This window comes from Trachurus japonicus, chromosome 15 (assembly GCF_045865225.1).
Source record: "Trachurus japonicus isolate A0001 chromosome 15, Traja_1.0".
In the NCBI taxonomy this organism is placed as follows: domain Eukaryota; kingdom Metazoa; phylum Chordata; class Actinopteri; order Carangiformes; family Carangidae; genus Trachurus; species Trachurus japonicus.
In genome coordinates, this window is record NC_140921.1 from 18,580,684 (window position 1) to 18,601,951 (window position 21,268).

Sequence of the window (21,268 nt, forward strand, 5' to 3'; positions counted from 1 at the left end):
ACAAACGAGTGACTCGTAGTGAAAGTGAAACTATGGTTTCATCTGGCCAATCAAAGACAACGATGTGCACAGTACTGAAGCTTCAAGGCGTGGTTTAGAAAATAAATAGGCTACATTTCAATAAAATTCTAATGTTATAAAGTGATAAGATTAACCCCACATGATAACACAGGAGGAAATTATGTTCCTATACTATCTTGTAAAGACAATCCAAAGAAAGACAATTCTTGATATTGAATCATATCATGTGCAAACAAAATGTAGGCTATAGGTTGTCAAATGACAACATTTATTTCATGGCAGTTACAGTAAACTCTCATCAAATCAGTTTTATTGATTTCACTTCAAACCTCACCTCCTACTTTCTTTTTGGTTTTACACAGTGGATCTTCATGACAACATCAACCTATCCTGATTAAAGCAGTTGAACAGCTTTTTGTACAGTCCATCTAGATAGACTTAAAGCAGAAGTAAGCGATCCGGTGGCTAACTTCTTGTCAGTCGATGGAGTTAGCAGCCCCCGCCCTCGTCCTGGATCTATTGGTCCTCGTCCCTACGTCACCACATTCACGCGCATCCCTTGGCTGCACACACAGCCCTTCATGCCGTTCTCTCTCCTCATTGGATAAAGGTTGTAGGATACAAGGAAGTATACAAGAAGTTTTCTCCTCGGCTTACAGCAGAGCAGAGTGACTGACAGACCCGTGTTTCGGACCAAACACTCTATGTAAGTGATTGCTGTCGGAAGATATAACTATTTAAGACTTATATTAACACAAACATTCCGCTTACTTCTGCTTTAACTAATGACATTTTGTCTGTTTGGTTGTCCAAGGCCAAGGAACAGTTTCACTTTGTTGATTCTCCCTTTGGTGCTGGGACACTTATCTTGTTATTTTCAGTTGGTTTTGTAAAGAATCATTCTTGTAAAGACAACAATGTCACTAACCTTTGTATTTTACTATTTGTAGTAGTTGTTGATGATAGGAGCTACAAATGAAGGGTCACATTACCTGTGTGTCATAGTAGGTGAATGTAGCCTTCTGCTCACATGTTGAATTGGGAATGACTGATTATTTCTTTTTTTTTTAGAGAGTTTAGTTTATTCTCTCACTTCAAGTAATGCTGCTATGAAGTATTTTTTTATTTGTTTAAATAGTTGATCTCAAATGATCTTAAGCAGCATTGGACAATAGAGGAATGTGAGACTGTCTCAGATGAGTTGGTAAAACTAGGTGTGTCAGACAGTGAGAAAAGGTGAGAGGACTGAGAGTTACTGAGGTGCCGTGACTTGATAACCCATTTCTCCAGAGATTTAATTCATATTAATGCAACTCATTATTTCAAAAGTTTTCAAGTCTTCAAACGTCTTCAAGTTAGCACAGCTATAAGTTGAGAAGTTGTAAAGATTAAAAATTAGAATTTTTTTGTTGAAGTAGCTTCAAATACATAAATAAAATGAATGGATGCATGAATGATGTACAGTATATCATTGAGAAGTGATAGATCATTTATTTTAATTCTGTATAATGGTGTACAACATTGATATTAAGAAATACCTTTTAAGAATAGCAAAAATGTACCAATAATTGACAGATTATTTTTCCAAGCCAAACGTTGTCCTGGTTGACCACATTGTGCACCCATCCATCAGCTGTCCAATCTGTCATCTATGGCAGACATGCCTACCAGCCAACACAAAATCTACCACATGACACACCTTTACATGAGAAACATCCCAACCATCCGGCTGAACTGGACTGAACTCGGTTCATGGCAAAAGGTGAAGCCAAACCTTAGACAACATGCACAACAGGTGGATGTGATGCCAGCTGTTTATCACATATCAAACTTCAACACACGCACAGTCACACACAGGCTGACAGCTCATTAATGTCAGTATCAAGGGAGATGATCATTTGTCTGAAAGGCTCTGTCTGCCCAATGGGTGGCTCTTGATATTAAGATTGAGGGTTTGATTCCCATGATGACAGAGATCAGGACTGCAACTATGATGGTGCCACAGATTGAAGCCTTTTTTGCTTTAAAAAAAAAAATCTGTTTTGCATAATCATCAGCTCATCAATGATTTCATACATTTGGAGCAATGTTTTAATCAAAGATAGAAGAAAGCAAGCTCTACATGTATCTCTACATGATGATGAGCTGTGTTCATTATAGTTCAGATCATGCCCTGGGTTAAAAAAAAAAAAGAAGTCAGACAGATGAGGGGAATGAGACTCCCAGCCACTTAGAGCCGGGACCCCTTAACAACTGTTTTCACAGTACCATTAACCACATAGGTAGACTTTTTTTAAACAAACAAACAAAAACATTTCCTATAGTCATGCAAAGAAAGATTGTTTAGTGTTACAGTTTTTTATTTATTGATATCTATTGTCACTGATACCATAAATCTAGTAAATCACCAGCAGATGTCAGTATCACAATAACCACTACAGATCATGGGTAGAAAGGGTCAATTGCATGGAAGGTAAAATGAAGATACAGACATTTTATATCAATATCTTAATAGAACCAAAGACCTAAAGAATCTAAGTTTATGGATATCTGTACAGCTGAATCATACAATTTGCTCATTTCGTTTCATTTGATACGCAGCACTGAGTGTATTAACAAACAGAAGTTGATGCAGAATTTGTTTTACAGGATTGCACAGGGAGAAGATTTACGCTTCTGCTCAGCTTGAGACCTGGCCCTCGATGCGTAGTCGTCCCTTATTTTATTCATTTCCCTCTGAAGGTCACTGTCATGTTTCGCTTGTAAATCGCTCTTCATTTTACCCAGTTCACGTTCTCTGTCTTCTCTCTCTCTCTTTCTCTCTGCGTCTCTCTCCTCCCTCTCTCTTCTTCTCTCCTCATTCATCTCCTGCTTATCCCTCTGCCTCTCCTGCTCTCTCTCTCTCCTCTCTCTCTCTCTCTCAGCCTGGAGTTGCTCATTAATTTTCCTCATTGCCTCATCATATTTCCCCTGAAGTTTCCTCTCCATTTCCTCTTGTTCTCTGCGGATTTTCTCTTTTTCCTCCTCCAGGATGCGTCTTTTCTCCTCTTCGATTGCCCTCTCAGCCTCTTGGAACATCTCGTTGGTGTAGTGACTTCCTCCGTTCCTCTGGACCATATTTCTGATCTTCTGAAATAGCTCATTGACCTGTGAGCGCTCCTTCAGCCTGTTGTTGAAGACATGGTACTGGCCGTTGCATTTGGCCACAAGCTCTTGCAGGTCTGGACATTCATCCAAGAACTCTTCAATGGTGTTGTCCAGAAAGTCTCCACCAGTGAAGAGAACCATGCTGTATCGACCTGCGTCCTTGCCAAAGATTTCCTGGATCTTCGTCACCGACCCTTTTTCCTCCGCTGTGAATCTGCCCACCTTGATGACCACCAGGAAGACGTGGGGTCCAGGAGCAGCGAAAGAGATGCATTTCCCTACTTGCTTGGATGTTTGTTCCTCATCAAACCTGGTATCAAACAAGCCTGGGGTGTCAATGACAGCAACTTTCTGCTTATCCACTGTAGCTGTGCCCTTAGAGCACTCTACAGTCAGAGATTTAGCACTGCACTTTGATTCAAAGCACTGTCGGCCCAGAATGTTGTTTCCTGTAGCACTTTTCCCATTCCCCGTCTTCCCCACCATCACAATCCTCAGCTCCTCATTATTTGTTATGCAAGATCCTGTGAAGAGCAATAAGAATATAACAGGTTACCAATAGAGATGTGTTGGAACATTTCTTTTGTAGCTACATTATTAATTTCTCAACCCTGAAACATAGCAACGATTTAAACTGATTAGCTAAACCAGAGCTGAATTTGAAAGTTTGATTGTGATCTTCTAATTGAAAATGGATTATAAAACAGAAATAAAAAATAATTGGAAAAACAAAAACAGTTTGCCGTTTTATCATAAGAATTTATCTATGGGACATACAGCAGTATTATATAAAATAACATCAGGCAATAATCACTGTTATGTCACCATAAATATAATGGTAATTTAAAACACACATGACTCACCGAAGCTGTCCATAGTTAGAGCAGAGACGACACTGGAGCTCAATAGTCTGAAGTGCTGAAGAGTCCGGTGTGTGTCTGCCACACCTCCCTTCTGTCTGGTTTTATAAGCACCACTGAGTCAACCGGAAAAAGCTGCACTGTGACGTCAAAGTGAAAGTGAAACTCAAATAAAGTCTTGCTACTTTGACCACAAAAGACTAGTGTTCCTGCTGCTCACCCCTCCCTTCACCATTTACCAGAAATGGCTTACAGTTCTCTTACAGTAAACTGAAAGGTGCAGGCTACTGCAGAGTAAGGAATTTCCCCATCGGCTGATCCTCCTTGAAATCCTACCACTTCCCTCACCACATACACAACACACACACACCACACTGTGACTGATTGTCATGGTTTGTCTCTAGTTCCTGTTTTATTCTGAAGTTCCCGTGTTTTGTCTTCCTGCGCTTTCTCTCCTGCACACGGGTGTTATACCTCATGTTAGTCACCTGTGTCTCGTTTCTGTCTCATGTTTCACCTCAGTGTCTGTCCTTCATTGGTTTGTCTGCATTCATCACTTGTTTGCCTGTGGTTGTGTTCAGTGGTGCTTTGAGTTCCTTCCTGCATGTTCTTCAGAGTAGGCTACCTCTGTAAGTCAATACATTATTTTTTCATTACTCCATCATACCTGTCTTCTTCTGAGTCTGCATTTGGATCCAGTCCCTTCAAATTTGTGACACTAAAGGATTTATTCATCTGCTTTACATCTAATGGCACATCATCAAACACACAGGCTTCCCATGACCAAGAGGGAATGAAAAACAACACAAGTGGGGTCCATGCTTATGTTCAACTTATGTTCCCACAGCCCTATGTTCCCACAGCCCATTGTTCCCACAGCCCTATGTTCCCACAGCCCTATGTTTCCACAGCCTTATCCCACAGCCCTATGTTCCGTCTATCCTCTACTTGGTCTTCTTACTAAACTTAACCAACTCCTTTCATCATTGCCTAAACCCAACCAGTGCAAAATCTTTTTGTGGGAAAAATACGCTATTAAAGGAATTGTCGGAAAGGCAGGATGCAGGATGCAGAAAGGCGTGTTTTAAAAAAAGAACAAAAATACTGTCATTCAGACCATAGGAGGCAGGAATTGTCGGAATAATCGGGCGTTTGATAGAAAATGAAGTGTTGCCATTTAGACAATTAGAGGCCTATGTCGGACTGGTGGGACGTCGGAATGGCGGTTGCCCCCCTGTGGGAACACAGGGCCTAATTTTCAGTGAAAAAAAAAAGTTAGAAATGTGGGAGAGCTGTGGGAACATAGGAATGACCCCAACAAAGGGCAAACGTTGTTCCTAATGCAAGGAGCAAGTGCAAATAAAATAAAGTATTTACAAAATAAATGTTGTAATCTGTGCCAAAAATATAATCATATCAATCAATCATCATCAATAGATAAGCCTACCGGTGTAATCATAATTATATTTTATCAGTTAAACCCCCACCCATTTTTTTGATTTCACTTCAATTTTACACAATACGCCCTTATGACAGAATCAACTCTTCCTGATTAAAGCAGTTTAACCTTTTGTTGAAGATAGACTAGCTGGATTGTGTTTTTTTTCTCCGCCTGTCCAAGGTTGAGTAATGGATAAACTTTCCAGACTCTCCCATTACTGCTGGGATACTCCTCTCTTGCCATTTTCATTTTCAGAGGATAATGTCATGAAGTTCAAGTTCCTTACATGAAGGCAGTACTGTGGGTCAAAGTACAGTAGCTCAATATAGCCTTCTGCTCACATAACTGTTGTTTAATGATTGATTATTTATCAGAGCTTTGTTTAATTCTCTCAGTTCAAGAAAAGCTGTCATCAAGTTTTTTTGTTTTCTTTCATATCAAATTTTCTTGATGGTCTATCAGACAGTGAAGATGTTAGGACTAAAATTTGGAAAGTTTAAACTGATGCAAAATGAATATGATTTATATCTACTGTAGGCCTATTTGTGAGAAGCAATGAGTTGATGCATCTTAATTCTGTATAATGGTATACAAAACAAACATTTACAAAATAACTGACAGATTATTTCCCCTCATGAAGACACAGGGGGAGCAAAAACAAGCACAGCAGCAGTTCATGCTACAGTAAATAAGGCATTTTCTGGATATTCCCCTTACAGAGGGGGCATGTCCATTAAAACGGCTGGTTGGCTACATCCGACGTGCACCCCCTCACAGAGCAGCCCTATCAGCTGTCCACTGCAGCGTCATCTATGGCGGACTGTGTAGCTACTGGCAACAGAAACGCTCCCATATGAACGACATGCCTTCATATGAGAAACAAACTTTATCAACCACCTGAAACTGGACTGAATCTGGTTTCGCCTTCTTTTTACAGTCTATGGGTTTAGCCATGAGCAACAGGCGGAGGGATCTTATAGTCCAAAGTCTGCAAAAAGACTTGCACTTTGTCTTATAGCAAGACACGGTGGACTTGGGATCTGTCTGTTATTTTCTACATTAGTTTATAGTCAGTGCCTATAGGAGATAACGCCTCTAACGAGAACCGAGCATGTCTGGGAGTCCCGACCCAAAGGTTATAGTAATAGGCTGCGGTATATCCGGTATATCAGCGGCACACAGGCTCGTTCAAGCGGGGTTTCATCATGTGCGGATCCTGGAGGCGACTGCAAGAAGCGGAGGACGAATAAAAACAGGAAGAGTGGGTGAGCAAGCTAATGCCCAGTGTTATAGCTGAAGTTTCTCTTTAAGTCAGATACAAATATATACAAATATGTCCCACCTCCCCCATCCCTCTCCATATCCTTCACAAAGATACAGTGGCCCTCAGAGCTCAAAACCGCAATTAAAGAAAATACACGCAAGGCACCATAAATATCAAAACAACTTGACAACATATGCTGCAAACATTGGCAACACACTTGAAGTGTTAGGAAAATAAGGTACGTTGTTTGGTTTATTACAACGTTAATATGGTATGAAGATTTTTTATTTCCATGGGCACAAAAAAAAAGTCCTATATGCTGAAAATCACAGGACATGTCCCCGTCCCCCACCCCAACAGGCCTTTGCCACCTTGGTCTCAAAAAAACCCAGGGAAAACCCTGAAGGCTGATATTACTACCAAATAAACTCACCTAATTTCCAACCACCACTTATACTTCTCCAAACACACTTCTCCACTTCTGTGTTTTCTTAAGTCGTTGTGTGCTGATCACTGTACAAAGGGAACAAATCATCACTGTGTGTTAATTTTAGCTCAAACAAACCCCTAACCCTAGCTGTTTAATTTTTGTTTCACAGCTCACAGAGCTCTTTTCCTCCACAGGTAATAACATTACAGAGATAGGGGCAAGTTATATCCATGGCCCATGTGAAGAGAACCCGGTGTTTTGTTTGGCTCGTGACTATGGCCTCCTGGATCCAGAGGCCCTCACTCCAGAGAACCAGGCAATGGACGTTGATGAGCGTCCTCCCTGGGTACCCAACTGGTTCAGCAATTCAGGTCATCAGCCTGTTTTAACACATTACACCTCCAGTCGTACTACTCTTTTATGTGAGGATTACCATACTGTATGCTGTCCAGTGATGTGTAGGTTACCTATTACTCTGTGTATGTGCACTGATTGTTGTTGTTAATTAATAATGTATATATTGTGGGTTGTGTGCAGGTGATAGGCTAAGTGCTGTGGAGATGAATCCTGCTCTGGACATGTTTTATGAGCTGATGAATGACACGTCACAGTTTAAGAATCAAGAGGAAACACAGTGGACCAGCATAGGGCATTTTATACGGTCAGAGGTACATTTACTTTTGAATTATTTTAAGCTCAAGGTCATGATGACTAACTGAAGTCTGTAAAACAAGTCTGGTTGCATGTCTACACGTCTGCTCTGTGTGGTTTGTCGGCTACTTCATGCAGGCACGACTGCGAACAGCAGAGAGGTGGAACGATAAACCCAAAAGCACCAGGGAGCTGCTGAAATGTGCAGTCAGTGCCATGTTGAAGGTGGAGTGCTGTGCCAGTGCCACTCATACCATGGATGAGATGGACCCAGCGGGATTTTGTATGTACAAGGATCTAAGTGGACTGGACTGTACATTCCCATGGTTTGTGTTCCAACATGTCCAACATATTCAGACAGTATAAGCACAACCAATCAAGTGGTGGTATACCCCATGAATAAGTAGAGCTGAAGTGATTAGTCCATGAGTGATACTACTAGGATAATGCTGCACTGTTTGTCAAAGGTGGCCAGTGGCATTTATGGCATGTAGGTAGTGTGGTAGATATGACGATGTTCTGAGACAAATTCTTAGTGAGACAGGTTGATATCAAGTCCATTAGATGACTGTGTCTGTGATAAATAACTTTTATTTATACCTTTGTGTTGCAGTGGCTATGAAGGTCTAATCAAAAACTTGATGTCAGAGCTCCCCAGTGGTTCAGTGACCTACAATCGACCTGTGCGCTGTGTCCACTGGAACAACACTGGCAGCGGAGGCAACACTGTGACGGTTGAGTGTGAGGATGGAGAGAAGATCACTGCTGACCATGTTATTGTCACCGTACCGCTAGGTAGCCTTCTGCTCGCATGTTGTACTGTTCTTCATCCCATGAATCAGAGATGATGTAAATTTAGATTAACCACAATAACCAGATATTAAAGAAGAAGCCATCTCAGTAAAGATTATTGTAAGCACAGTATGTCAGCATAACATTTTCTTTTCTTCTTGCAGGTTACCTTAAGAAACACCATTCAGCCCTGTTCCGTCCTCCTCTCCCAACACATAAGCTGCAATCCATCCAAAAACTAGGATTTGGAACATGCAACAAAATATATGTAGAGTTTGAATCACTGTGGTGGGAGGCTGACTGTGAGGTCATCTACCTGGTGTGGGAAGATGAGGTCTGTAGTGCAACCAAGAACACGTATAAAAGACTATCTCAGTGTTTCCTGATGGTTTGCAACTTAGCACCTTTAAATATCAGGCCTCAGATTTATTGATTTCGTCAGCCGTAACATACATAGTTTTGATTTATTGATTTTTAAACCCATTAATACATTTCTATGATCCTAAAAAATGTAACTTAACATTTGACTGCCACACTTACCAAATAGGGAAAAGACCTGTTTTACATAATGTGATTTAATAACCTGATCATTTATTAGTTGTGTATCACTGGAAAATCCACACACACACACACACACATTAAATATTTGTTTTACCCCCTTTGTGTCCTCAGAAAGACTTTTCAGACCATGTGTCAGATATAAGCAAATATTGGATTAGAAAGATGTCAACATTCACTGTGCTCAAACCCTCTGAGAGGTAATATATCACATTAATGGTTCACTGATTAAGAGAGCAATGCAGTCCTTTCACTAATTGTGATTAACCCTTTAGGTATAGCCATGTTCTCTGTGGCTGGATTGCTGGACATGAGGCCGAGCACATGGAGACGCTCACTGAGCAGGAGGTCAGAGATGCCATCACAGAGCTCGTCCAGACGTTCACAGGTGAGTGTGAACCTTTAGCTGCTTTCTAATCACTAACATGGAGGAAAATGGAGAGTAATTCTTTACCATTTTACTTTTTTCTTAAAAAATACAAACTGTTTTACAAAGGCAAGGTTGTAAAAATAAATAAATGGAAATACAAGGAAGGTGAAAGATACAGAAAAGCAAAAAAAAATGCATATACCCACACATAGAAACTGAATAACACACATGACCATATGAATACAAAAAGCAATTAGTTCTACTTTAATGATTGACAAAGTTTATGTAAGTTGACCTTAGATTTGACAACATAACATTGAAGTTGTGTATAATTATTAGCTAAATATAAGAATTTGTAGAGTCATATCCATTTTGTTTTAGGAAAAAGAAAAACTTTTGCTGTGCTGCCAGCTGCTGGACAAACTGCACTGCGCACACACACACACACACACACACACACACACACACACACACACACACACACACAGCCTTATTGAAATGTGGGTTCTAGGGTGTATGGATTTACAGGAGTTGTTTTAGGATATAAGGAAATGGTGGTTTTCCTGTAATTAATGTAATTTGGCACATATTCATCTAGCATTTGTAAACAGGTTGCACTGACTGAACTAGGTGCAGGTACTAATTTGACCTGAGGAGGCTAAATTATTATTCCTCATGCAAAATGCCATTCTTTATCCAGCTTAGCTGCACATTTGAGTTAGGAAGAGAAGTAGATAACATTAAGTGATATACTTGTTTTAAGATTTATTGTGGTTTCCCTGAATGAGGAAATTCTTAGTTTGCTGTTGTTTAGGTGTCTTGATTGACATAATAATATTAATATTATTGGCTAATTCTACTCTTTTTCCTATGTGTTTGAAGTGTTTCTGAGCCTTGGTAATTTGAAGGTGGTTCTCATCAGAATAATTTTGTGTGTTTAGGAAACCCTGCCATCACACCGAAGCGAATCCTCCGCTCCCAGTGGTTCCATGACCCCTGGACCTGTGGATCTTACAGTCACCCAGCAGTAGGATGCTCAGCACAGGACATAGAGAATATGATGGAGCCTCTTCCCATGAAGGGATCACAGTCACAGGTGCATAGATGAACTTGTTGCATTCCCTCACAAACACATGAAATTTACACCAACAATTGAAAATGACTATATCATTCCTAACTGGTTGTGTGTGTCTCAGCCCTTGCAGCTGTTATTTGCTGGAGAGGCCACTCATCCCTGCTTCTACTCCACCGTCCATGGAGCTGTTCTCAGCGGATGGCGAGAGGCTGATCGCCTCATCTCTCACTACTCCCCCAACAGTCTATGTAGACAAGATCAAAAACTGTAAAAGACTGACACACTAGACTAGATGCATAAAAAAAATACTGTTTTTATTTTCAGGTTTATTGCAAAGAAACTTGTCATGCATTTTTCATGGTTGACTCAGGGAATCCTGCAATACCCTTGAAATAATTGCTTGAGGCCTTTTATTTGTGATTCATTTTCAAACCATCTCCACTTGAACTGGTAGGGGGCCAAGTTGCATGGGTAGTGTGTGTAATGTGTGCCACATTTTAACAAATAAGAGATTACAAGAAACAATACGGAAAAAAACAAGAGTTTTGATCTTTTTTTTAACTGACCATTGTAAGTCCTAAGTCTGACAAAAAATATCTATCCGTCCAACAACCTTCCGGAAACGAATTTTATTTTGAAACTCTTAACCGGAAGACATTGAATCGTCGCCGTAAAGCAGAAGAGGAGGAAGAAGAGGCTTCAACTAGTGAAGGAGCGTGTGTGTAAATCATAGACTGTAAGGTGTAAATGTGTAAACAATGGTGGTATCGGGTGCCAACGCTAACATAGTTATAATAGGCTGCGGTGTATCAGGTATAGCAGCGGCACGGAGGCTGTCTAAAGCTGGGTTTCAGCATGTGCGGATACTGGAGGCGACTGCAAGAAGCGGAGGAAGAATAAAAACACGAAGATGGGGTGAGTAGAGCCCAAGAAGGCGGAAGTGCGAGAACCACTGTCAAATAAATAAAAAATATAATATATCCTATTTATACAGTTAGATCTTTGCAGTTGCACAGGTTATTAAACATATGGTCACTGGTTAACGGATAAGCTCATAAGATATTTTTCCATAGCAAACGTCAACTCCGTAGCAACAGAAACCACTAATCTACAAGTCTACATGCCACCGACAAATAACATTTAACGTTATCATCTGTTAATCTGAAGAGTAAAGTGTGAAAAACACTCCCAGCTTCCTGAAGTTTATGGTGGTGTCGGTGTCCTTAGATGACCTGCCTCACAAACACTTGAAAACCCGCAATGTTTTTTTACCAGTTGCGAAGAAAAAACAGAAAATATTCGAGCTGAATTAGACAGTTTTTCTAGAAATAAAAATGTTTCAAAAGAGCTTTGTCTGCATGCAGCTGAGGCATTTGTTAATTATTTACTCCAAGAAGAAGGAAAGAAAGATCATATGACGAAAGACCTATCCTATTGCAGCTGTATGCAGCAGCTGTACAATAAGATATAATCAGTAACTCAATGTGAGTTACCAGATGTGTAACTGTAGGTCAGTGTGTTGTACAGTTAGGCTATGAATGTATACACACCTCAAAAACTTTATTAAAACTTGAGAGAGGATTTTCCTCCATGCAGAAAGAAGCAGCCTTCTATGTAACATCTTGTGGGGATTTGTTTGTGCTCCCAAAGGCTTTCCCCACATGTGAAAATAAGAAGCCCTGATTTCAAGCTTTGTTTGTGTCATCATCACAAGAGTGATTTAATGATCTGATTAACAAAAGGAAAAATAATCAGAAGTTAAAAAAAGAAGTTTGTGGCATCTTAAATCCCTAAATCCAAACGATAGTACTGTGAAATGTTTCCTCACCTTTTTTTTTTTTTCTCAACTATGACCAGACCTGTTTATGTCCGTTGTAAATCAAACTAACTGATAAAATACAAGAGATAATTTTCTAAGGGTTATTCCACTTGAATGACCTTGTTATTTTCAAACAGCAATGGCAGTTCAGTAACAAAACTGACGTGTTTTCTAACATTTCATAATATTTTTCATCTCTAGGTGATAATATTGTTGAGATAGGGGCAAACTGGATCCATGGACCATCCGAGGGCAACCCAGTGTTTTGTCTGGCTCGTCAGTACGGGCTCCTGGACCCTGAGGCCCTCACCCCAGAGAACCAGGCCATGGACGTGGGAGGACATCCACCATGGGTTCCCAACGTTTTCACCAGTTCAGGTCAGCTGGTGCCCACTTTCATGATAAGACAGGGGAGGATTATTACAGCTTGACAGGAAAATATGTACCGGCTTGCTTGTACTTTAGATACACCCTGGTTAATTGTGCCTGTTATCTGTAGCAGTCAACTGCAAAAGGCATCTAACAAGAAGTGAAAGGCAATAACACGATACAGACAAGAAACAGATGTTTTCTATGCACTTACTCTGCAAAGTAGGCTGCAGTGATGTTTCAGTCTGGACTGTAATAGTGCACTGATGATTTCAGAAGTCATAAGACATACCAGCGGTTTAACAGCAGCCTGTTATACCAGTCACATAGTTAAACATTGATGGTCCTTCCACGCTTTAGGGAATATTTAAGTGTGTACTTAGTAATATGTGTTTGGCAATAATACAAATGCTCTTTTTCTGAATCTGGAATAACAAGGTACAGGTATAAAAAGTGTGAAACCAGAATTTGAACTTCTTCTTTCCTTATTTGTATTCTGTGGGTTATGTGACGTGTGTAGGTCGGAAGTTGAATCCCGAGGACATCTCTCCTGCTCTAGAGATGTTTTTTGAGCTGATGAATGAAAGTTCAGAATTCTTTGAAGGAGGAGAACCCTGTGCCAGCATCGGAGATTTCATACGGTCAAAGGTGCGTTTCTTTCAGGGACTCACAATAGTAATACTGGTCATTTCAGCTGTTTTTGACAATAAATTGCATCCGGAATAAAGAATTTGCTTTGTCACAGGTGCAACAACGAGCACCACAGCTGTGGAAAGATATGGATGCAAACACCAGATCTCTGCAGCTGTGTGCTATCACCACCTTGTTGAAGGCGGAGTGCTCTGTTAACGGGACTCACAGCTTGGATGAGGTGGGCCTGGGCGCCTACGGCCTTTACAAGACTCTACCTGGACTGGACTGTACATTCCCAGGGTCCGTACCCCGACACTGCAAACACATGCTGCAGCAACTATATTCAATAATTACAACAATCAATTTTAGTTACATATTAAACATTTGATATGTAACAGTGATGTTTTACAATTGCTCATCTGGCCAGTGACCAAAAGATACACAAATTACTATTTCCTATGAATATTTATAAAGGTGGCCAGTGGCATTTATGGCATGTAGGTAGTGTGGTAGATATGACGATGTTCTGAGACAAATTCTTAGTGAGACAGGTTGATATCAAGTCCATTAGATGACTATGTCTGTGATAAATAACTTTTAAATACCTTTGTGTTGCAGTGGCTATGAAGGTCTAATCAAAAACTTGATGTCGGAGCTCCCCAGTGGTGTTGTGACCTACAATCGGCCTGTACGCTGTGTCCACTGGAGCCACACAGAGAAGAGAGAAAACCTTGTGATGGTTGAGTGTGATGATGGGGAGAAGATCGCTGCTGATCATGTTATTGTCACCGTACCTCTAGGTAGAATTATGTGTCCATAAACAATCACTCAATAACTATCTAAGGGGATATTGTAAATAGTTGTGTTCTATTCAAATAATTATTAATGATTAATATTTGTCTATTTATAATATGAACACCTTAATTGCTACATTTTTGTTTGATTCTTTAGCAACACAAATCAATGCTTCTGTATTTTTTTGTCAGGTTACCTAAAGAAGCACCAATCAACTCTGTTCAGTCCCCCTCTCCCTTTACACAAGCTGCACTCCGTCCAGAGGTTGGGCTTTGGAACAAATAATAAAATATTTGTGGAGTTTGATTCGCCATGGTGGGATGCCGACTGTGAGGTCATCCACTTTGTGTGGGAAGATGGGGTGAGATATGTAGTCAGTGAATAAAAGTACACATGCATTGTCCACATACAGCACATAAGTACCGGTATGTGCTATAAATTAGCTCAAACATTTTGACTTCACAATTAATTTGCTGTACGTCAGACTCGAGACAGTTCTGATCTGTTCTCTCACTCGTTATGATTCAGGATGCCATGGTGGACCAGGTGCCAGATGTGCAGAGATCCTGGATAAAGAAGATGTTTGGCTTCACTGTGCTTAAACCTACTGAAAGGTCAACAACCACATTAGGCACACAAATGCTCACACTATATGTACCTTGCTTGTTTATGTTGTATTTGTTGTGTATAAAAGTTGGCAGATTGATTGATGTTCACGTATTGAGAAATCAGTCCTGTTTACGGTTTAACTCTCAGATATGGCCATGTTCTGTGTGGATGGATTGCTGGGCACGAGTCGGAGTACATGGAGACGCTGTCGGAGCAGGAGGTCACACATGCCATGACACAACTTATTCGCAGGTTTACAGGTAAGTCTAAATAATTCACAATACTCCTCCACTGAGCATTATTCTTCTTTATATTTTCAAAAGAATCTCTTAACACTGGTGACTCTGTGCGTTTAGGAAACCCCACCATCACCCCGAGGAGAGTCCTCCGCTCCCAGTGGTTTCATGATCCCTGGACACGTGGGTCGTACAGTTACCCCGGCAAAGGCTGTTCGATGCAGGACCTGGAGAACATGGCCGAGCCCCTGCCCTTGAAGGGATCACAGTCACAAGTACTTAAATGTTCATAGTCAAACACAAATGTGTACACACGAGCCTGTAGGTAACGATCCGTTGTTTAAGAATCCTCATTCTAAATATTTGGTGTTTCAGCCCCTGCAGGTGTTGTTTGCTGGGGAAGCCACTCATCCCAGCTACTTCTCCACCGTCCATGGAGCTCTTCTCAGCGGGATGAGAGAAGCTGATCGGCTCATCTCTCACTACTCCTCCTTCAGTCCATCTCAGACGACCAAGTCGAAGCTTTAGAAGAACAATGAGATAAGATTCATGTCCACAATCTGTGACTCCTTGTAACACTATGATCTCATGGTTGATTTTAAGGGTTTGTGTGCTGCTGTTGTAAATCAGTCACTTTGTCCTAAGACAAATGAGGTGCCATACTGCTGACCTTATACTGTTGAGTTCACAGCATTGAAATACAATCAAGTACAATTGCACTCAATATAGTAATTATATTATCAATAAACACATAAAGGGAACAGCTTTGAATATTAACTAAAGAAATGCCTGTAAGTACATCTTGTTTACAAATCTGCTTAACCATATTACATTTATCAGAGTTATCTCACAATATGTTGCCTTATCTTTTACTGTTGCACAAATGTTGTTATTATCTACAATTAATTTTGAATGATGTGAAACATCACCAAAGAAAAGTGTATAACAAAAATTATGTTTGAATAAAAATTATCAAAATTTTACAGCAAACTTTCTAAAAGCTATATTTAATTAGATGTAGGAAGCAACCCTAGGCACAGACATGCTTAAAAAAAATCAAAAACAAACACCATGTGAATGTGTCTCTGCTATGTTGCTCTTTTTCTTATATTTAATTCTCAGCCTATTTGTTTTATGACGGGCATTCAATAAATGGAAAAATATATTTGTCAAATATCTGTTTGGAATTTTTTTTTGTTATATTATATATCTTTCTTTGGTTTACGTGATCAGAGTAATTCATTGTCTATCCTGGGGAGGGCAACAATGCGTCCAACAGCGTGTCGAGACGGAAAGCAGTCTCGACCCGGAACGGATAATTTGACGGTAGATTATTCGAGTCGGCATGTAAACAGTGTAACACACCGGCATGTCCTGTGCTGCAAGAAGTTTGTAGCCAACTGGTCAACAACATACGCCTTTCATGACCAGTTGGACGTGAAGTGTAGTGTTGTTCAGCGGCCATGAGACTGTACCAGGCTCTCCGTCATGTCGATAAGTTCAGGACCGTGTTTGACTTCGGGGGACGGGATGTGGCTCACTGGTTCCCCGGACACATGGCTAAAGGTGACAGCTTCACACCAGCTTCACACCAGCTTCACACCGTATTATCTCCACAATGTGTTGGATGTAATGTGGTCGGGGCAAATGTGAAAAACTTGACTGTTTACAGGTTTGAAGCAGATGAAAGCCAGCCTCAGGAGTGTGGACTGCATCATAGAAATACACGATGCCAGAATATCCTTTGTTTTTACACTGACAGTAAAAATGACATCTTATTGTTTTTATTCAGATATTTTTCTATCATTTACCCAGAGAGCACTTATTTCTCACAAGCAAGTGAGTTACAATAGTGGGTTTTGGGGGAAATGGATAAATTGATACTCACTAAGGACAATATTGTTTCCAACCTTGATGTAATGTGAAAAAAAAAAGCTACACATTAGTATCACTCATAAAGAAAGTAGAAACCAGTAGTAGAAATGTTCAAGTTTTGATTGTTACCTGGGGGAAAAAAATAGTAAAATCATGAAATAATATATATCCATATAAGTATTTGTATTGTAGTGCTTTTTTTTAACAGCCATAATGTAAATTATAATTTCTAAATGTATTTCTAGTCTAGGTTAAGGCTTGATGACCAGTGGGATGATCCAGGCTATCCAGTGTACTACTTGATTTAAATTTTCATATTCCAAAGTGAATGATTTGTTTAAGCAAATATCCATCCGGCATCTCTGTGGTCAGGACTCACTGTAGCATATAAAATGTGTACACCTTGCACAGTGTCGAGGAGGAACTTGACTGCTGCTGTTTTCTGCAGAGGTGTTTGATTTCTCTTTAACGTTAAGCACATCCCCTTCTCTGGAAGAAACCCAGTGTTTCAGGAGGCTCTTGATGTCAGACCACATGTGCTTATTCTCAACAAGATGGACCTTGCTGATTTGTCCAACAAGCAGGTAAAAGGTCTCGCTGCTATTCTAGCCACGTCACATGTGAGTAGCATTTTTAAATTGCTAAGACTTATCAATGTCTTTACATTTAACGCTCGACAGAAAACCCTGAAGAAGCTGGAAAAGGATGGGGTGAGGAACGTTCTCTTCACAGATAGTTTAACGCAACGACATGAAAACATCAAAAAGGTAAAGGTCATCTGCACATATGACTGTTTTCACAAGTTTGTTCCTGATGTGGAATAGAAATCTGATCATGAACGTGCAAGTCATTCCTTTCTTTTTTCTTTTGTTAGTTGGTGCCGATGGTGATGGATATTATTGGAGACACACCACGTTTTAACAGAGATGAGGTAAATACATTCACGCAGTGTAATCATATATTGTAGCTCATTGTAATTCTGGCAAAACATTATCAGCAGCAGACATTTACAGCTGTGCAAATAAATAACTTAACGAAAAAAACTTTATTCCTAACAACTTCAGTGATCTTTTCTCATTTCTCATTGTGCAACATCTGCAATAAGCTACTACATCAGAAACATCTGCATAATGTGTCACAAAATAAAAAATAAGAGGCAGGTCACAGCCTCACACAACTATGAACAATGCTTATCAAACCTATATATCGCATATATTTAAACTTTATATACCATACTTTGTTTTTTGTATTTAAACCACTGTGTGATTCACAAATTATTGAATCCTTGAATATTTTGACAAACTTTCAGAATACAAATTATTGCCTGATGGTGATCGGGGTGCCCAATGTGGGGAAGTCGTCTCTTATTAACTCATTAAGAAGAACAAACTTGAAGAAAGGTATACATGATGAAAATAGCTGATAGTTGTTGGGCATTGCCTCTGTGTAATACTAAGTATTGTACTTATGCACCAATCTCAGGTCGTGCATCTCGAGTCGGTGGAGAGCCTGGTATAACTAAAGCGGTCCTGACTAAAATTCAGGTGGGTGTGAAGGACATGTTTGTCCATGTGCATGTTTGTATTCATTGTATTTGTGTATCTGTGCAGTATTTGTAGCTGTCTTTGTCCTCAGGTGTGTGAGCGACCCATAATGTACCTGTTGGACACACCAGGAGTTTTGCCTCCCAAGATTGAGAGTGTTGAAACAGGCATAAAGCTGGCTTTATGTGGTGAGCAGAACATGGTCTTTTATTTTTTACCCAACATAACAAATGTTTTAATTCAGTAAACGCCACGTGTAAATTTGTTGTTCTGTGTTCAGTGGAGCGGCTCTCACACTCGTTTGCATGAGAGGTTTCTCTAATGTGCTCAACCGACCTTTTCGTCTTTTTTTCTTTGTCCCCAGGAACTATACTGGACCATTTGGTTGGTGAAGATGTTATTGCTGACTACTTACTTTATTCTCTAAACAGGCTGGGAAACTTCAGGTGTGATTTTTTTCTTTCTAAATTACAGTTAAGGTTAGTGTATTCCTTCCTTTTGCTTCACATCGACTGTTTACTCCATGTGTCTTCTTGATGTGCAGTTATGTGGAGAAATACAACCTCAAAGAGCCCAGTGATGACATCCAGTATGTCCTCAAACGCATCGCTGTAAAACTTGGAAAGACCCAGCGAGTCAAAGCCATAACAGGAGTGGGTAAGGAAAAACTAATCCTACAGATACCCCTGTTACATATACTATTACAGACACGGCACGCCATATGTTAATGGGAATACTGGACATTTTGGGAAATATAGACTTGTTTACTTTCTTGTTGAGAGTTAGATGAGATGAACTGTATCATTCTGCACAGTATGTGTGACGCTATAACCAGCATCCAGTTAGCTTAGCTTCACTTATGGTAAGTTTGCAAATTAATTATGGTGTTTAAAAGGGAAAAGTCTAGCTGAAATAAAATTAAGTGACTGAGGAAAAGAGGCCCGTAGACTTTAGCTATAGCCTTTTTTTCTGAGAAAACTTTTTATATTGATGTACTATAAAGTATTTCCTTTGTACAGATTAACAAATAAAATGTGACATTATAATAAGTGAAAAGGTGACAGTGTTCCCCTGTTTCCAGTCTTTATGCTAAGCTAAGCTAAGATAAGCTACTCTAACAGAAAGCGAATATGCATCTGTCCTAAAATGTCACTTATTACACCTATGTCTGCTATTGAACCAGATAATCCACTATATTTACATATTTGACCAATACTACTGTGATAATTAAGAAGACTGGATTTTCAAAAAACTGAAATGGAAAATTTAAGATGGTAGACAGCAAAAGGCAAATAACTACATATTATTTAATTCTTGCATTCTGAAGCAATGTGCACAATTTCTCTTCAGTTTGATTGGCATCATATCATCTTAAAGAATAGCCCTACTATAGAAATGTTTGTTGCTCCTCTCCTTCAGGGAACATCACCGTCACTCTTCCAAACTACACGGCAGCAGCCTATGCTTTCATAAGAGCCTTCAGGAAAGGAGAGCTGGGACGAGTCATGCTGGACTGACCTGAGCCTTTTGAATCAAGGTAACAAGAGACTGTTGCTGGATTTTTGCCAGTTCGTCCTCAATCTGGATGAATGAAGTGTGTCATCAAGGAAATATGGTCCAAGTCTGTCCTTGTGGCTAAGACATCCTGCGGTCTGCAGCAAGTGATGCAGTCTGTCTTCAATTGTAAAAAGTCACTGTATCTTTTGTAAATAAAATTATTTAATTTGATCCAGGTTTGACATTTTTCTCAGGTTTGCTTAGAAGACACGAGGCACACATATCCGACGTGGTGTAAACAGGATATTTATTAGCATAAAGACAGTGATAACAAATTATTGATCATGTACATAATTGTAGTAGCATATAATAGATTGCACTTATATATATATGGAACAGTCTGTTGCTCCTGAGTGTCTACTGCAGATTAAAAGCTCCTCTTGGATGACGGACAGAGAGAGACAGGAATAAATAACAGTGAGAGCAGCAGTCTGTTCTCTAGTGTCCCTCCCAACCAGGACAGGGTTCACATAAAGGTCTGAGAAACAAATTCACAACATTTCAAGGTCTTATAAAAGGGTTTGAACTACACAGACGTTTGAGGTGATTGTGGAAGATGCAGTCTAGTTTTCCCAATACAAGGTGTTGTGTGTTGTATGTTTATGGCCACACCGATGACTGTTGCCATAAATCAAGCAATACTTTGTTTTTCAGAAAGAATGAAGAAGTAAATAACATGTTGGTTGAGGTCACACAATAAGAAAAATGTGCCAATTCTCTTCCTAAAATAAAAAATAATAACGTGGGGGAAAAAAAGACATGTTTGGGTTTAACTTGAACTTAAACTGTTGAATGACGAGTGACCTGCACTTGAGTGTTTTACACACAGATGCAAGTCCAGGCTGATGAATATATATATACAAATAATGAACTTAAGTTGTACAGAGCAGTGTTTATGGTCACTCACATTTCTGTTTATGAAAATACTTCCTTTTATTTTTTTTTAACATACAGTTGAGTTTGGCAGTATAATTAAAGCTGTCAGCCAGCACTGTGTTTACACTCTTTATAAAGGCTATTTGGGATTTTTATGACAAACACTTTCTTACATAGAAATCACGATTTAGGAAACTAATTGTCAGTCTCTGTCACACAGATTGAAGTAGATTACACAAAGACACACTTTTTGACAGGTGAGATGTCATGTTGAACACTGTGCTGGTAATGTCTGTTGGTATAGAGGATCGTATGTGTAAAAACATACAGTACAGTGATGTTTTTT

The 21,268-nt window shown here is 39.7% G+C and overlaps 4 protein-coding genes across 5 annotated transcripts; 3 read left to right on the forward strand and 1 right to left on the reverse strand.

The window, feature by feature from the left end:
* Positions 1 to 2,320: 2,320 nt before the first annotated feature.
* Positions 2,321 to 4,114, reverse strand: LOC146973541 (GTPase IMAP family member 4-like). Its single transcript, XM_085800195.1, has 2 exons — positions 4,032 to 4,114; positions 2,321 to 3,692 (listed from the first exon to the last, which is right to left on the reverse strand). Exons 1-2 carry the CDS (start codon positions 4,042 to 4,044, stop codon positions 2,665 to 2,667), a joined length of 1,041 nt encoding a protein of 346 aa, XP_085656321.1. The 5' UTR covers positions 4,045 to 4,114; the 3' UTR covers positions 2,321 to 2,664.
* Positions 4,115 to 6,463: 2,349 nt separating this feature from the next.
* Positions 6,464 to 10,882, forward strand: LOC146973542 (peroxisomal N(1)-acetyl-spermine/spermidine oxidase-like). Of its 2 annotated transcripts, none has more exons than XM_085800199.1 (10): positions 6,464 to 6,734; positions 7,358 to 7,534; positions 7,701 to 7,831; positions 7,953 to 8,140; positions 8,428 to 8,609; positions 8,771 to 8,940; positions 9,279 to 9,364; positions 9,440 to 9,552; positions 10,476 to 10,630; positions 10,740 to 10,882. In XM_085800199.1, the coding sequence occupies exons 1-10, from the start codon at positions 6,581 to 6,583 to the stop codon at positions 10,878 to 10,880; spliced, it is 1,497 nt and encodes a 498-aa protein (XP_085656325.1). In that variant the 5' UTR covers positions 6,464 to 6,580; the 3' UTR covers positions 10,881 to 10,882. The 2 variants fall into 2 exon arrangements, with proteins under 2 accessions (XP_085656325.1, XP_085656323.1); XM_085800197.1 differs by having other exon boundaries at positions 6,465 to 6,734; positions 10,731 to 10,882.
* Positions 10,883 to 11,310: 428 nt separating this feature from the next.
* LOC146973543 (peroxisomal N(1)-acetyl-spermine/spermidine oxidase-like) lies at positions 11,311 to 16,055 on the forward strand. The gene is made up of 10 exons (XM_085800196.1): positions 11,311 to 11,524; positions 12,630 to 12,806; positions 13,318 to 13,445; positions 13,543 to 13,730; positions 14,049 to 14,230; positions 14,417 to 14,586; positions 14,754 to 14,839; positions 14,982 to 15,094; positions 15,191 to 15,345; positions 15,446 to 16,055. The coding sequence occupies exons 1-10, from the start codon at positions 11,368 to 11,370 to the stop codon at positions 15,596 to 15,598; spliced, it is 1,509 nt and encodes a 502-aa protein (XP_085656322.1). The 5' UTR covers positions 11,311 to 11,367; the 3' UTR covers positions 15,599 to 16,055.
* Positions 16,056 to 16,402: 347 nt separating this feature from the next.
* mtg1 (mitochondrial ribosome-associated GTPase 1) lies at positions 16,403 to 20,217 on the forward strand. Its single transcript, XM_085800200.1, has 11 exons — positions 16,403 to 16,636; positions 16,743 to 16,807; positions 17,425 to 17,529; positions 17,626 to 17,712; positions 17,820 to 17,876; positions 18,255 to 18,345; positions 18,428 to 18,489; positions 18,581 to 18,677; positions 18,854 to 18,935; positions 19,034 to 19,146; positions 19,909 to 20,217. The coding sequence occupies exons 1-11, from the start codon at positions 16,534 to 16,536 to the stop codon at positions 20,004 to 20,006; spliced, it is 960 nt and encodes a 319-aa protein (XP_085656326.1). The 5' UTR covers positions 16,403 to 16,533; the 3' UTR covers positions 20,007 to 20,217.
* Positions 20,218 to 21,268: the final 1,051 nt, after the last annotated feature.